General features: G+C 37.8%; 2 protein-coding genes and 10 non-coding genes across 12 annotated transcripts in view; 1 reads left to right on the forward strand and 11 right to left on the reverse strand.

Annotated features, from left to right (window-relative positions):
* The window catches only part of LOC112217236 (zona pellucida-like domain-containing protein 1), a 50,522-nt gene extending 46,354 nt beyond the window's left edge, over positions 1–4,168 (reverse strand). The window contains exons 1-4 of the mRNA XM_024377505.1: positions 4,063–4,168; positions 3,113–3,333; positions 2,203–2,384; positions 1,688–1,760 (exon numbers count right to left, since the gene is read on the reverse strand). Coding sequence (XP_024233273.1) covers positions 1,688–1,760; positions 2,203–2,384; positions 3,113–3,333; positions 4,063–4,168 — 582 coding nt within the window. The remainder of the gene's footprint in view (positions 1–1,687; positions 1,761–2,202; positions 2,385–3,112; positions 3,334–4,062) is intronic.
* Positions 1–16,613, forward strand: part of LOC121838636 (NLR family CARD domain-containing protein 3-like) — a 733,752-nt gene that overhangs the window by 534,034 nt on the left and 183,105 nt on the right. The window lies entirely within an intron of this gene.
* Positions 7,708–7,779, reverse strand: trnaa-ugc. The gene has a single exon. It is a non-coding gene; the product is annotated as a tRNA-Ala (tRNA).
* On the reverse strand, positions 8,628–8,699 carry trnaa-ugc. The gene has a single exon. It is a non-coding gene; the product is annotated as a tRNA-Ala (tRNA).
* Positions 9,545–9,616, reverse strand: trnaa-ugc. Its single transcript has one exon. It is a non-coding gene; the product is annotated as a tRNA-Ala (tRNA).
* trnaa-ugc lies at positions 10,465–10,536 on the reverse strand. The gene has a single exon. It is a non-coding gene; the product is annotated as a tRNA-Ala (tRNA).
* trnaa-ugc lies at positions 11,388–11,459 on the reverse strand. The gene has a single exon. It is a non-coding gene; the product is annotated as a tRNA-Ala (tRNA).
* trnaa-ugc lies at positions 12,307–12,378 on the reverse strand. The gene has a single exon. It is a non-coding gene; the product is annotated as a tRNA-Ala (tRNA).
* On the reverse strand, positions 13,230–13,301 carry trnaa-ugc. The gene has a single exon. It is a non-coding gene; the product is annotated as a tRNA-Ala (tRNA).
* trnaa-ugc lies at positions 14,146–14,217 on the reverse strand. Its single transcript has one exon. It is a non-coding gene; the product is annotated as a tRNA-Ala (tRNA).
* Positions 15,067–15,138, reverse strand: trnaa-ugc. Its single transcript has one exon. It is a non-coding gene; the product is annotated as a tRNA-Ala (tRNA).
* Positions 15,985–16,056, reverse strand: trnaa-ugc. The gene has a single exon. It is a non-coding gene; the product is annotated as a tRNA-Ala (tRNA).

Consider the following 16,613-nt stretch of genomic DNA (forward strand, 5'->3'; position numbering starts at 1 on the left):
ACTTTTATTTGACCATTTTGCTCTACATTCTTCAGAATGTATTCACACCCGTTGACTTTTTCCACATTTTGTTGTGTTACAGCCTGAATTTGATTAAATTGAGATTGTTTGTTACTGGCCTACACACCATACCCTATAATGTCAAAGCGGAATTATGTTTTTCGTGTTTTATTAAATAAATTAATAAAAAATGAAAAGCTGAATTATCTTGAGTCAATAAATATTCAACCCCTTTGTTATGGCAAGCCTAAATAAGTTCAGGACCAAATATTTGCTTAACAAGTCACATAATAACATGCATGGACTCACTGTGTGCAATAATAGCGTTTAACATGATTTTCATCATGACTACTTAATCTCTGTACCCCACGCATACAATTATCTGTAAGGTCGAGCAGTGAATTTCAAACACAAATTCAACCACAAAGACCAGGGAGGTTTTCCAATGCCTCGCAAAGAAGGGCACCTATTAGTAGATGGGTATAAATAAAAAAGCAAACATTGGATATCCCTTTGAGGATGGTGAAGTAATTAATTACACTTTGGATGTGTATTAATAGACTCAGTAACTACAAAGATACATCCTTCCTAACTCAATTACCGGAGAGGAAGGAAACCGCTCAGGGATTTCACTGAGGCCAATGCTGACTCCAAAACTATTACAGAGTTTAATGACTGTGATAGTAGAAAACTGAGGATGGATCACCAACATTGTAGTTACTCCACAATACTAACCTAATTGACAGAGTGAAAAGAATAAACAGAATAAAAATATCCCTAAACATGCATCCTGTTTGCAACAAAGCACTAAAGTAATACTGCAAAAAATGTGGCAAATTATTTAACTTTTTATCCTGAATAAAGTCTTATGTTTGGTGCTAATTCAATTCAACACATTACTGAGTACCACTCTCCATACTGTCAAGCATAGTGGTGGTTGCATAATGTTATGGGTATGCTTGTCATCATTAAGGACAGGGTAGTCTTTCAGGATAAAAAAATGTATGGAATGGAGCTAAGTACAGGCAAAATCCTAGAGGAAAACCTGGTTCAGTCTGCTTTCCACCAGACACTGGGATATGAATTCACCTTTCAGCAGGACAATAACCTAAAACACAAGGGCAAATCTACACTGGAGTTGCTTACCAAGAAGACAATGAATGTTCCTGTGTGGCCGAGTTAAAGTTTTGACTTAAATCTGCTTGAAAATCTATGGAAAGACCTGAAAATGGTTGTCTAGCGATGATCAACAACCAATTTTACAGAGCTTGAAGAATTTTGAAAATAATAATGGGCATATGTTGTACAATCCAGATGGTGTGGAAAGCTCTGAGAGACTTATCCAGAGAGACTCACAGCTGTAATTGCTGCCAAAGGTTATTCTAACATTTATTGAAGATATACAGTATCTAATCAAGACGTTTTTTTAATAAAAAAAATAAAAAAATGTTAGAATGTTTCTTCCACTTTGACATTACAGAGTACAATTAAATCCATTTTAATCCCACCTTGTAATACAACAAAATGTGGAAAAGGCCAAGGGGTGTGAATAGTTTCTGAAGGCACTCTATGCACATTTTATTCCCGGATGCAAACTTTGCATGTATAATATGGTTAGTAAATCTAGCAGTGAATCATAAAGTGTATCATAGCAAATGCAATTGTGTCATTTGTAAAATGTACTTACATTGTAAAGCAGTAGACTCAAAGTACTGACAAAAGTACCATTGCTGTCCTTCACTGATATTGCAGCAGCTGACCTTGAATAAACATGAAAATTAAAGTTATGCTAAACATGTTTTATTGTCTGATTTATACCCAACATTGAGTCACATTTGCATATTGTTTATCTTGGTTTACTTTCAGATATCTTGAGAAATGTAACATGTCAGTGTGATACATCATTCTCTTTTAACATAAAACTTAGATTCTATGACCTTCTCAAATCATGTGTTATCTTCATTGTGCTCTCCAATAATTTTTCATTTTGGTAATTTTCAGTTTACTGCATCCCTGTGTACAGTATATCTAAAATGGTAATCATTTAAGTTCATTGACAACACAATTTTGACACATTCCAATGACTTTTCACTGACTTTGAATTATCTCTTATTAATTGTATTATGAATTCAGGGGAATTGTAGACATGTGAATGGATAAGAATCATCATAGAAACTTGAGGGATTATTTCACAGCACTTACGAAGCCAACTGTGTATTGTTCACCAGGTATTCCAGAGGGTAGCTACAGCTGAATTTGTAGAGCAGACCTGGCAGGTAGCTAATGATAGTTGGGGGATCTGGTGTATCGATGTACCCTGATATGTTCCCAATCTGCACCAGTGAGAGGTTCCCATAAGCATTAGGCCCCTGAGCCGTGGAAACCTGCAACACAAAATCAGTGGTGAATGCCTGCCCCATCCCATCCCCACCATTATGAGAGTCAAGGTCCCATCAGTAGAGAGGGCCAGTGGCGATAACATCAACCATACTATTAAGCTAATGCCCCCTCATCGTGCTAATCCCTAACTCAATTCCCTTTATCACAGCATCAGCGGCCCAGGAACCAAACTACAATCAAAACAACAAAATGGGGAAGAAAGCAACATTAGTAAAGGCTCCTCTCGAATCTCTCCCGCTGTTTCTAGGAACAAGCAATCACCTCTCCGGGGCTTCCGTTCTCCCAACTCCAACCTCCACTACAATTACTGAACCACTGTTGGAAACTAAAATATAGGTTGTCAACATCAAAACATAGACACTGTAGATGACTGTGTGTACATTTTTAAGATGATTCCTAATAGTAGGACATTTTATTTAGTTGTTTATCTCTTCTTGTTTTTGCTGCCTTTTAGAATAATTTATGGCTTGGGCTTGATGTAAGTGCTCTGTGGTTGGAGTCACGGTAAGAGGATCCACGGTCTGTCATGGACTCTTTTAGGGTTTTCCGGATACAGATTAACCTTAGTCCTGGACTTCAAGATATGCTCAATAAATAATCTCCATCGAAAGTGCTTTTTAGTCCAGAACTTAATCTGTTTCCAGGAAACTGACCCATAGGTGTGATAGAAGGCATTATAAACAGGTGGTTGGAATAAGCATGGGCCTCTTACCACCAGGGCATTGCCACATGTCTCCAGGGTGGCTAGGCTAATGCTGAAGAGGACCACGGTGGGGAAGGTGTTGTTATTGATGAAACCACGGCAGTGGGCATCTCCATGGCGACCGTTGAGGGCCAGGTCAGTGTCGGTGTAGCCGGAGAAGAGAACAGGACAAAAGTTGATCTTGAGGGTGATTGTCTGCACCCCACAGTACACACTAATGTCCCGCTCCGCTGGGAGAGAGCAGAGAAAACAGCAACAGTTATTATCACAGCACAAAATCATATTATGGCCTTACATGCATTTTTTTTACAAAGAGGGATAACTAAACAAGGCTAAAGAAAAAGACTAAAGAAGGCTCACACTGGCGTTGATAATTTTATTGATTTGAACTCTATTTGGAAATGTCTATATTAAGACCATCTTGATGGGATGCATCACTGCCTGGTACGGCAACTGCACTGCCCACAACCGCAAAGCTCTACAGAGGGTGGTGCGGATGGTCGAATAGTTCACTTGGGGCGAGCTCCCTGCCTTCCAAGACATACAGCAGGTGATGCTTGAGGAAGACCCGAAGGTCGTCAAGGACTACAGTCACCCGGACCATGGACTGTTAACCCTGTTACCATCTAGCAAGCAGTATCGTAGCATCGGGTCTTGGACCAAAGGCTCCAAGACAACTTCTACCACCAGGCCGTCAGACAGTTGAACAGCTAACAATAACATTGTATTTGATTATAAGTGTAAATAAAGGTTTCACTGTTTTTCCGAAGACAGAAAAAAACATGTAAACTTCCTGAAATATATACGAAATAGCAACTATTCACTATCCTAAACATGTTACATGCATCAGTCCAATATGAGTTAAGTTGAAGTTCTATGTTATATTCATAAAGTTATATGAATAACCTGCATTGAAGTTGTATTGAATTTAAATTAAAACAATGTATTTATATTCTCACCAGGGAAGCGGCTGTGGAAGTTGGCATCACAGTTGTATCCATTGAATTGTGCTCCAATTGATAATGCCTTACTTATAAGCAAAAGGATCAAACATATTTGTTCCATTTCAGCACCTGGAGGAAAACAATGTTTTTCATCCGCCGTCTTCCATATCATACATGTTTTGGTTTAAGAGCTTCAGTTTAGTGTACGTCATGGGAATAAAAAAGTAACATGATTTTGTTAGTTATTTCAGAAATCACAGTGAGACAAACCTTAACTTCTATGAAGAATAAGGTGCATGAAATCCACCTTCAATCTAATTCAAAAAGGGATACTTTGTAAATCCTAGTTATTGCCAACAGCAATAGTGTGTTAACAACATAAAGACAATTATTCTGCTAGCTTTTTGGAGTCTGAACATTATCTATCTCAAATGCAGACTCGTTAAGATACTATTATTCGGTAAAACCATGGCCAAAACAGCCAAATATTGATATAATCCACTGGCTTGGTTGTCACCGCAACATTACTAAGCACAATGGGCTAAGTCTTTGTTTTCTCTACATCTAAAAGCCTTTTATCAGATGATGATAATATGCATATGGTATCTTATGATGATCAGATAAAGGTTTTTGTTGTGGAGAAACAGCAACTTTTCAAGCAGCTGGGTTCCCTTGGTCAATGCTTGTTGAGCTTCCAGTGTAGTTGAGTTGTTCAAGGTTGTCAAGGTAAAAAACTGCCCCAGTGCTACTCACCCTGGTCCTTGGAAGTCGACGAATCAGCGGTTCTCCATATGCTCGGGACTGCTGCATGTGATGGAATGATCCGCACAGCATCCCTACACCACAACTAGAAACATGGCGTGGGTCGGGGGGAAAAGAGCCCGGCAACATAAGAGATTCATTATTTGAACACGTCAACAAAAAAAAGGGCTGTCCAGGAGAACATGGGAAAGTCCATCAAATCTGAATGTGTTATACAAATCCTTTCACAGAGCCAGAAACATGAGCAGGTTTTGAAGTTTCCCACTCATATCCTTTCTGCTTGATCTGGCTCTGTCAGCGCTCACAAACGGTTTGACGCCGCATGAGGTCCGTGCTGGGGGAATTATCTTTTCATCGGCCTACGGAGTGGGTGCATCGCGCTGACTGAGCAGCTCTTTCTCTCTTGCCAGCAGTGGGCCCAGGTCTTTTCACGCTTTGTGTCCAGCCTTCCTCCATCAACACATCTCTGCTGGCCTTCCCTGGTATCCTCTCTGGGGTGGCGAGCCACCACCTGTCCCCCTGATGTCTCAACTTTGACTCCTGCTCTCAGTCTCCCACATGGGGAGAGGAAAAAGCCTCACAGTCATTTTTATGGGATTAGCAAGTCCCTAGTGTCCTATGTGCCATATGGACAGCACTGTATGTGCAGGGGTAGATAATGTGAGCCATATAGGCAAAGTGCAGATAGGACCTCTTCTGTGGGTGCGGAGTTCTAGGTATTACGTTTGTGCTAAAAAGCTCAAACAGAACTCACACTTGTTCTCAATTGGTCATTATGTTAGCTAGTTCTCCAGTTTGCCTCCCCATCAGTGACATATTGTATACTTAAATCTCAATTGTATGTTTTTTCCTGTATTGATAGGGCCAATTTCATCTAATCCTGGACTAAAAAGCAAGATCAATAGAGAATATCCATTAAAAATATTTTAAATCCAGGACTTGGTTTAATCTGTGTCCGAGAAACCGCCCCCCCCTCTCCCCCATAGTTTGGTATATAGAGCTCATTACTTCTTATGGTGCATGACACACAAGTCAAGTGATCCATTATTATCCATGAAGGGTTATTCAGGTGATAAAAAAACAGACATCACAAAAATTGATAGCTGGTTAATGTTGCCAGATGATTCTCTCTTTGGAGCTTTAACTCACATCAGTATAGATGGACCTGTAATGTATGTGTGTGTGTGTCCTTCTTACCTTACCTATCTTAGTAAGGCTATATTGGATCCAAAATCTACCCAACTATGTTCTCCGCTCATGCCCAATCATCCGTGGACAATAGTTTCTTGGTTAGGTCACCCGATCATATCCAAGATATACAGTACGAGCGCTATCCTTATTCAATGTTCTCGGCCTTTCATTCCAGTGTTGTGTAAAGTGATGCAGGTGAAGTACAGTTAAGGCTCCAGAGACAGTGGCAGAAAAATTCAGGAGTCAGTCCCAATAACCAAACTTCCCTTTTCTACACTTTGGATCAGGGAGCTCTTAAGGCGGTTGTGTGAGAGAGTATTTTTTATTTTTTATTTCACCTTTATTTAACCAGGTAAACTAGTTGAGAACCAGTTCTCATTTACAACTGCAACCTGGAGAAGATAAAGCAAAGCAATGCGACACAAACAACAACACAGAGTTACACATGGAATAAACAAGCATACAGTCAATAACACACAAAAAAAGAAAGTCTATGTCTGTGTGCAAATGGATTGAGGAGGTAAGACAATAAATAGGCCATTAGTAGTGAAGTAATGACAATTTAGCAAATTAACACTGGAGTGATAGATGAGCAGATGGTGAGAAATACTGGTGTGCAAAAGTGCAGAAAGTAAATAAAAACCATATGGGGATGAGGTAGGTAGATTGGGTGGGCTATTTACAGATGGGCAATGTACAGCTGCAGCGATCGGTTAGCTGCTCAAATAACTGATGTTTAAAGTTAGCAGTGTTGCCAACTCCTCAGTAAGGAAAGTAGCTATTGGCTGTCGTAAAAGACGCTAGAAGTCGTTAAATGACGTCATCACCTAATTTGCGTAACTGGCCATGATCATGTAATTGTGATGGACGCTGTTGGAGAGAGGAATAACTCTGTGGGAGAGACAAGAGGTGAGTAAAAAACACCCTAAATATGTTTAGAACTACAAATGAACTTTCTTCTGTCGGTTCTTGTTTATCATTTGTCACAATTCCAACCCTCCTCCTTTATCCGGGCTTGGGACCAGCAAAAGTGACCCAAAAGAGATACTCTCGCAGAGCAACTTAGTTTTAATTGTATTTTTAATTGTATTTTTTTGTTTTTCAGTTTAGTTTTCTCAGTTTGGTTTTTAACCTTATGGTCCATTTAGGAGCCAACAACATGTCACCGTAAAACATTAACATTTTAACCATAACATTAAAAAAAATATATAATAATTCTATACAATCTACATTAACAATCTAAATGGACCAAAAAGAGACAATAGAAAAAACTTTCAATGGCAATGTGAGAAAATGATGGTAACTAGTCTGGCCCTAATTCAGGTTAATTGTGTTTTTTTTTTTAAATGTAAGCCAGGGCGGGATCAGCCAGCGGCAGCTTCCCACATTCATATACAGTCTGGAAGCAGAGGGGTGAACTATTAATACAATGTACTTTTTATATACACCACTCCATTGAAACTACAATGAAATGATAGCAGCAATTCTGAAAACAGGTACGGACAGGGATCGAAAACATGAACTTCAGTTTTTGAAAATTATGACATAAAAGTTGGCAACCATGCCACTTCTGTTCTATAAATGTACTAACAGGGATTGAAAGCATATTCTTCAGATTACAAGACCAAATGATTTTGCACATCTCTGTTTCCTGCTTAGAATTTCAATATTCTGGAAAGTAGAAGTTGGGTCTTTGCAAAAAAAACATGGAGAAGCTGGGGATTGAACCCAGGACCTCATACATGCAAAGCATGCACTCAACCACTGAGCTACATCCCCTTTCTGGGGAAAAAAAAATGTTGCTTATTTTTTTAAATGTCACTTTTATTTAACCAGGTAAGCCAGTTAAGGACGAGTTCTCATACACCACTGCGACCTGGCCAAGATAAAGCAAAGCAGTGCAACACAAACAACAACACAGAGTTACACATGGAACAAACAAATCCGGGCTTGGGACCAGCAAAAGTGACCCAAAAGAGACACTCTGGCGGAGCAACTTAGTTTTTAATTGTATTTTTTTGTTTTTCAGTTTAGTTTTCTTAATTTGGTTTGGTTTTTAACCTTATGGTCCACTTAGGAGCCTACGACAAGTCACAGTAAAACATTAATATTTTTAACCATAAAATTAAAAATAAATAATTCTATACAATCTACATTAACAATCTAAATGGACCAAAAAGAGACAATAGAAAAAACTTTCAATTGCAATGTGAGAAAATTATGGTAACTAGTCTGGCCCTAATTCAGGTTAATTTTTTAAATGTTTTATGTAAGCCAGGGCGGGATCAGCCAGCGGCAGCTTCCCACATTCATATACAGTCTGGAAGAGGAGGGGTGAACTATTAATACAATGTACTTTTTATATACACCACTCCATTGAAACTACAATGAAATGATAGCAGCAATTCTGAAAACAGGTACGGACAGGGATCGAAAACATGAACTTCAGTTTTTGAAAATTATGACATAAAAGTTGGCAACCATGCCACTTCTGTTCTATAAATGTACTAACAGGGATTGAACGCATATTCTTCAGATTACAAGACCAAATGATTTTGCACATACCTTTTTCCTGCTTAGAATTTCAACATTCTGGAAAGTAGAAGTTGGGTCTTTGCAAAAAAAGATGGAGAAGCTGGGGATTGAACCCAGGACCTCATACATGCAAAGCATGCGCTCAACCACTGAGCTACATCCCCTTTCTGGGAAAAAAAGAATGTTGCTTATTTTTTTAAATGTCACTTTTATTTAACCAGGTAAGCCAGTTAAGGACGAGTTCTCATACACCACTGCGACCTGGCCAAGATAAAGCAAAGCAGTACAACACAAACAACAACACAGAGTTACACATGGAACAAACAAATCCGGGCTTGGGACCAGCAAAAGTGACCCAAAAGAGACACTGGCGGAGCAACTTAGTTTTTAATTGTATTTTTTTGTTTTTCAGTTTAGTTTTCTTAATTTGGTTTGGTTTTTAACCTTATGGTCCACTTAGGAGCCTACGACAAGTCACAGTAAAACATTAATATTTTTAACCATAACATAAAATAAATAATTCTATACAATCTACATTAACAATCTAAATGGACCAAAAAGAGACAATAGAAAAAACCTTCAATTGCAATGTGAGAAAATGATGGTAACTAGTCTGGCCCTAATTCAGGTTAATTTTTTTAATGTTTTATGTAAGCCAGGGCGGGATCAGCCAGCGGCAGCTTCCCACATTCATATACAGTCTGGAAGCGGAGGGGTGAACTATTAATTCAATGTACTTTTTATATACACCACTCCATTGAAACTACAATGAAATGATAGCAGCAATTCTTAAAACAGGTACGGACAGGGATCGAAAACATGAACTTCAGTTTTTGAAAATTATGACATAAAAGTTGGCAACCATGCCACTTCTGTTCTATAAATGTACTAACAGGGATTGAAAGCATATTCTTCAGATTACAAGACCAAATGATTTTGCACATCTCTGTTTCCTGCTTAGAATTTCAATATTCTGGAAAGTAGAAGTTGGGTCTTTGCAAAAAAAACATGGAGAAGCTGGGGATTGAATCCAGGACCTCATACATGCAAAGCATGCGCTCTACCACTGAGCTACATCCCCTTTCTGGGAAAGAAAAAAATGTTGCTTATTTTTTTAAATGTCACTTTTATTTAACCAGGTAAGCCAGTTAAGGACAAGTTCTCATACACCACTGCGACCTGGCCAAGATAAAGCAAAGCAGTGCAACACAAACAACAACACAGAGTTACACATGGAACAAACAAATCCGGGCTTGGGACCAGCAAAAGTGACCCAAAAGAGACACTCTGGCGGAGCAACTTAGTTTTTAATTGTATTTTTTTGTTTTTCAGTTTAGTTTTCTTAATTTGGTTTGGTTTTTAACCTTATGGTCCACTTAGGAGCCTACGACAAGTCACAGTAAAACATTAACATTTTTAACCATAACATAAAAATAAATAATTCTATACAATCTACATTAACAATCTAAATGGACCAAAAAGAGACAATAGAAAAAACCTTCAATTGCAATGTGAGAAAATGATGGTAACTAGTCTGGCCCTAATTCAGGTTAATTTTTTAAATGTTTTATGTAAGCCAGGGCGGGATCAGCCAGCGGCAGCTTCCCACATTCATATACAGTCTGGAAGCGGAGGGGTGAACTATTAATTCAATGTACTTTTTATATACACCACTCCATTGAAACTACAATGAAATGATAGCAGCAATTCTTAAAACAGGTACGGACAGGGATCGAAAACATGAACTTCAGTTTTTGAAAATTATGACATAAAAGTTGGCAACCATGCCACTTCTGTTCTATAAATGTACTAACAGGGATTGAAAGCATATTCTTCAGATTACAAGACCAAATGATTTTGCACATCTCTGTTTCCTGCTTAGAATTTCAATATTCTGGAAAGTAGAAGTTGGGTCTTTGCAAAAAAACATGGAGAAGCTGGGGATTGAACCCAGGACCTCATACATGCAAAGCATGCGCTCTACCACTGAGCTACATCCCCTTTCTGGGAAAGAAAAAAATGTTGCTTATTTTTTTAAATGTCACTTTTATTTAACCAGGTAAGCCAGTTAAGGACAAGTTCTCATACACCACTGCGACCTGGCCAAGATAAAGCAAAGCAGTGCAACACAAACAACAACACAGAGTTACACATGGAACAAACAAATCCGGGCTTGGGACCAGCAAAAGTGACCCAAAGAGACACTCTGGCGGAGCAACTTAGTTTTTAATTGTATTTTTTGTTTTTCAGTTTAGTTTTCTTAATTTGGTTTGGTTTTTAACCTTATGGTCCACTTAGGAGCCTACGACAAGTCACAGTAAAACATTAACATTTTTAACCATAACATAACAATAAATAATTCTATACAATCTACATTAACAATCTAAATGGACCAAAAAGAGACAATAGAAAAAACCTTCAATTGCAATGTGAGAAAATGATGGTAACTAGTCTGGCCCTAATTCAGGTTAATTTTTTTAATGTTTTATGTAAGCCAGGGCGGGATCAGCCAGCGGCAGCTTCCCACATTCATATACAGTCTGGAAGCGGAGGGGTGAACTATTAATTCAATGTACTTTTTATATACACCACTCCATTGAAACTACAATGAAATGATAGCAGCAATTCTTAAAACAGGTACGGACAGGGATCGAAAACATGAACTTCAGTTTTTGAAAATTATGACATAAAAGTTGGCAACCATGCCACTTCTGTTCTATAAATGTACTAACAGGGATTGAAAGCATATTCTTCAGATTACAAGACCAAATGATTTTGCACATCTCTGTTTCCTGCTAAGAATTTCAATATTCTGGAAAGTATAAGTTGGGTCTTTGCAAAAAAACATGACATGGAGAAGCTGGGGATTGAACCCAGGACCTCATACATGCAAAGCATGCACTCTACCACTGAGCTACATCCCCTTTCTGGGAAAGAAAAAAATGTTGCTTATTTTTTTAAATGTCACTTTTATTTAACCAGGTAAGCCAGTTAAGGACAAGTTCTCATACACCACTGCGACCTGGCCAAGATAAAGCAAAGCAGTGCAACACAAACAACAACACAGAGTTACACATGGAACAAACAAATCCGGGCTTGGGACCAGCAAAAGTGACCCAAAAGAGACACTCTGGCGGAGCAACTTAGTTTTTAATTGTATTTTTTTGTTTTTCAGTTTAGTTTTCTTAATTTGGTTTGGTTTTTAACCTTATGGTCCACTTAGGAGCCTACGACAAGTCACAGTAAAACATTAACATTTTTAACCATAACATAAAAATAAATAATTCTATACAATCTACATTAACAATGTAAATGGACCAAAAAGAGACAATAGAAAAAACCTTCAATTGCAATGTGAGAAAATGATGGTAACTAGTCTGGCCCTAATTCAGGTTAATTGTTTTAATTTTTTATGTAAGCCAGGGCGGGATCAGCCAGCGGCAGCTTCCCACATTCATATACAGTCTGGAAGCGGAGGGGTGAAATATTAATACAATGTACTTTTTATATACACCACTCCATTGAAACTACAATGAAATGATAGCAGCAATTCTTAAAACAGGTACGGACAGGGATCAAAAACATGAACTTCAGTTTTTGAAAATTATGACATAAAAGTTGGCAACCATGCCACTTCTGTTCTATAAATGTACTAACAGGGATTGAAAGCATATTCTTCAGATTACAAGACCAAATGATTTTGCACATCTCTGTTTCCTGCTAAGAATTTCAATATTCTGGAAAGTAGAAGTTGGGTCTTTGCAAAAAACTTGGAGAAGCTGGGGATTGAACCCAGGACCTCATACATGCAAAGCATGCGCTCTACCACTGAGCTACATCCCCTGTCTGGGAAAGAAAAAAATGTTGCTTATTTTTTTTTAAATGTCACTTTTATTTAACCAGGTAAGCCAGTTAAGGACAAGTTCTCATACACCACTGCGACCTGGCCAAGATAAAGCAAAGCAGTGCAACACAAACAACAACACAGAGTTACACATGGAACAAACAAATCCGGGCTTGGGACCAGCAAAAGTGACCCAAAAGAGACACTCTGGCGGAGCAACTTAGTTTTTAATTGTATTTTTTTGTTTTTCAGTTTAGTTTTCTTAATTTGGTTTGGTTTTTAACCTTATGGTCCACTTAGGAGCCTACGACAAGTCACAGTAAAACATTAATATTTTTAACCATAAAATTAAAAATAAATAATTCTATACAATCTACATTAACAATCTAAATGGACCAAAAAGAGACAATAGAAAAAACTTTCAATTGCAATGTGAGAAAATGATGGGAACTAGTCTGGCCCTAATTCAGGTTAATTTTTTTAATGTTTTATGTAAGCCAGGGCGGGATCAGCCAGCGGCAGCTTCCCACATTCATATACAGTCTGGAAGCGGAGGGGTGAACTATTAATTCAATGTACTTTTTATATACACCACTCCATTGAAACTACAATGAAATGATAGCAGCAATTCTTAAAACAGGTACGGACAGGGATCAAAAACATGAACTTCAGTTTTTGAAAATTATGACATAAAAGTTGGCAACCATGCCACTTCTGTTCTATAAATGTACTAACAGGGATTGAAAGCATATTCTTCAGATTACAAGACCAAATGATTTTGCACATCTCTGTTTCCTTCTAAGAATTTCAATATTCTGGAAAGTAGAAGTTGGGTCTTTGCAAAAAAACTTGGAGAAGCTGGGGATTGAACCCAGGACCTCATACATGCAAAGCATGCACTCTACCACTGAGCTACATCCCCTTTCTGGGAAAGAAAAAAATGTTGCTTATTTTTTTAAATGTCACTTTTATTTAACCAGGTAAGCCAGTTAAGGACAAGTTCTCATACACCACTGCGACCTGGCCAAGATAAAGCAAAGCAGTGCAACACAAACAACAACACAGAGTTACACATGGAACAAACAAATCCGGGCTTGGGACCAGCAAAAGTGACCCAAAGAGACACTCTGGCGGAGCAACTTAGTTTTTAATTGTATTTTTTGTTTTTCAGTTTAGTTTTCTTAATTTGGTTTGGTTTTTAACCTTATGGTCCACTTAGGAGCCTACGACAAGTCACAGTAAAACATTAACATTTTTAACCATAACATAAAAATAAATAATTCTATACAATCTACATTAACAATCTAAATGGACCAAAAAGAGACAATAGAAAAAACCTTCAATTGCAATGTGAGAAAATGATGGTAACTAGTCTGGCCCTAATTCAGGTTAATTTTTTTAATGTTTTATGTAAGCCAGGGCGGGATCAGCCAGCGGCAGCTTCCACATTCATATACAGTCTGGAAGCGGAGGGTGAACTATTAATACAATGTACTTTTTATATACACCACTCCATTGAAACTACAATGAAATGATAGCAGCAATTCTTAAAACAGGTACGGACAGGGATCAAAAACATGAACTTCAGTTTTTGAAAATTATGACATAAAAGTTGGCAACCATGCCACTTCTGTTCTATAAATGTACTAACAGGGATTGAAAGCATATTCTTCAGATTACAAGACCAAATGATTTTGCACATCTCTGTTTCCTGCTTAGAATTTCAATATTCTGGAAAGTAGAAGTTGGGTCTTTGCAAAAAAACATGGAGAAGCTGGGGATTGAACCCAGGACCTCATACATGCAAAGCATGCACTCTACCACTGAGCTACACCCCCTTTCTGTGAAATAAAAAAATGTTGCTTTTTTTTTTAAATGTCACTTTTATTTAACCAGGTAAGCCAGTTAAGGACAATTTCTCATACACCACTGCGACCTGGCCAAGATAAAGCAAAGCAGTGCAACACAAACAACAACACAGAGTTACACATGGAACAAACAAATCCGGGCTTGGGACCAGCAAAAGTGACCCAAAAGAGACACTCTGGCGGAGCAACTTAGTTTTTAATTGTATTTTTTTGTTTTTCAGTTTAGTTTTCTTAATTTGGTTTGGTTTTTAACCTTATGGTCAACTTAGGAGCCTACGACAAGTCACAGTAAAACATTAACATTTTTAACCATAACATAAAAATAAATAATTCTATACAATCTACATTAACAATCTAAATGGACCAAAAAGAGACAATAGAAAAAACCTTCAATTGCAATGTGAGAAAATGATGGTAACTAGTCTGGCCCTAATTCAGGTTAATTTTTTTAAATGTTTTATGTAAGCCAGGGCGGGATCAGCCAGCGGCAGCTTCCCACATTCATATACAGTCTGGAAGCGGAGGGGTGAACTATTAATACAATGTACTTTTTATATACACCACTCCATTGAAACTACAATGAAATGATAGCAGCAATTCTTAAAACAGGTACGGACAGGGATCGAAAACATGAACTTCAGTTTTTGAAAATTATGACATAAAAGTTGGCAACCATGCCACTTCTGTTCTATAAATGTACTAACAGGGATTGAAAGCATATTCTTCAGATTACAAGACCAAATGATTTTGCACATCTCTGTTTCCTGCTTAGAATTTCAATATTCTGGAAAGTAGAAGTTGGGTCTTTGCAAAAAAACATGGAGAAGCTGGGGATTGAACCCAGGACCTCATACATGCAAAGCATGCGCTCTACCACTGAGCTACATCCCTTTCTGGGAAAGAAAAAAATGTTGCTTATTTTTTTAAATGTCACTTTTATTTAACCAGGTAAGCCAGTTAAGGACAAGTTCTCATACACCACTGCGACCTGGCCAAGATAAAGCAAAGCAGTGCAACACAAACAACAACACAGAGTTACACATGGAACAAACAAATCCGGGCTTGGGACCAGCAAAAGTGACCCAAAAGAGACACTCTGGCGGAGCAACTTAGTTTTTAATTGTATTTTTTTGTTTTTCAGTTTAGTTTTCTTAATTTGGTTTGGTTTTTAACCTTATGGTCCACTTAGGAGCCTACGACAAGTCACAGTAAAACATTAACATTTTTAACCGTAACATAACAATAAATAATTCTATACAATCTACATTAACAATCTAAATGGACCAAAAAGAGACAATAGAACAAACCTTCAATTGCAATGTGAGAAAATGATGGTAACTAGTCTGGCCCTAATTCAGGTTAATTTTTTTAATGTTTTATGTAAGCCAGGGCGGGATCAGCCAGCGGCAGCTTTCCACATTCATATACAGTCTGGAAGCGGAGGGGTGAACTATTAATTCAATGTACTTTTTATATACACCATTCCATTGAAACTACAATGAAATGATAGCAGCAATTCTTAAAACAGGTACGGACAGGGATCGAAAACATGAACTTCAGTTTTTGAAAATTATGACATAAAAGTTGGCAACCATGCCACTTCTGTTCTATAAATGTACTAACAGGGATTGAAAGCATATTCTTCAGATTACAAGACCAAATGATTTTGCACATCTCTGTTTCCTGCTTAGAATTTCAATATTCTGGAAAGTAGAAGTTGGGTCTTTGCAAAAAACTTGGAGAAGCTGGGGATTGAACCCAGGACCTCATACATGCAAAGCATGCGCTCTACCACTGAGCTACATCCCCTGTCTGGGAAAGAAAAAAATGTTGCTTATTTTTTTTTAAATGTCACTTTTATTTAACCAGGTAAGCCAGTTAAGGACAAGTTCTCATACACCACTGCGACCTGGCCAAGATAAAGCAAAGCAGTACAACACAAACAACAACACAGAGTTACACATGAAACAAACAAATCCGGGCTTGGGAAAAGCAAAAGTGACCCAAAAGAGACACTCTGGCGGAGCAACTTAGTTTTTAATTGTATTTTTTTGTTTTTCAGTTTAGTTTTCTTAATTTGGTTTGGTTTTTAACCTTATGGTCCACTTAGGAGCCTACGACAAGTCACAGTAAAACATTAACATTTTTAACCATAACATAAAAATAAATAATTCTATACAATCTACATTAACAATCTAAATGGACCAAAAAGAGACAATAGAAAAAACCTTCAATTGCAATGTGAGAAAATGATGGTAACTAGTCTGGCCCTAATTCAGGTTAATTTTTTAAATGTTTTATGTAGCCAGGGCGGGATCAGCCAGCGGCAGCTTCCCACATTCATATACAGTCTGGAAGCGGAGGAG

The sequence above is a fragment of the Oncorhynchus tshawytscha genome, linkage group LG17 (assembly GCF_018296145.1).
Source record: "Oncorhynchus tshawytscha isolate Ot180627B linkage group LG17, Otsh_v2.0, whole genome shotgun sequence".
Classification (NCBI taxonomy): domain Eukaryota; kingdom Metazoa; phylum Chordata; class Actinopteri; order Salmoniformes; family Salmonidae; genus Oncorhynchus; species Oncorhynchus tshawytscha.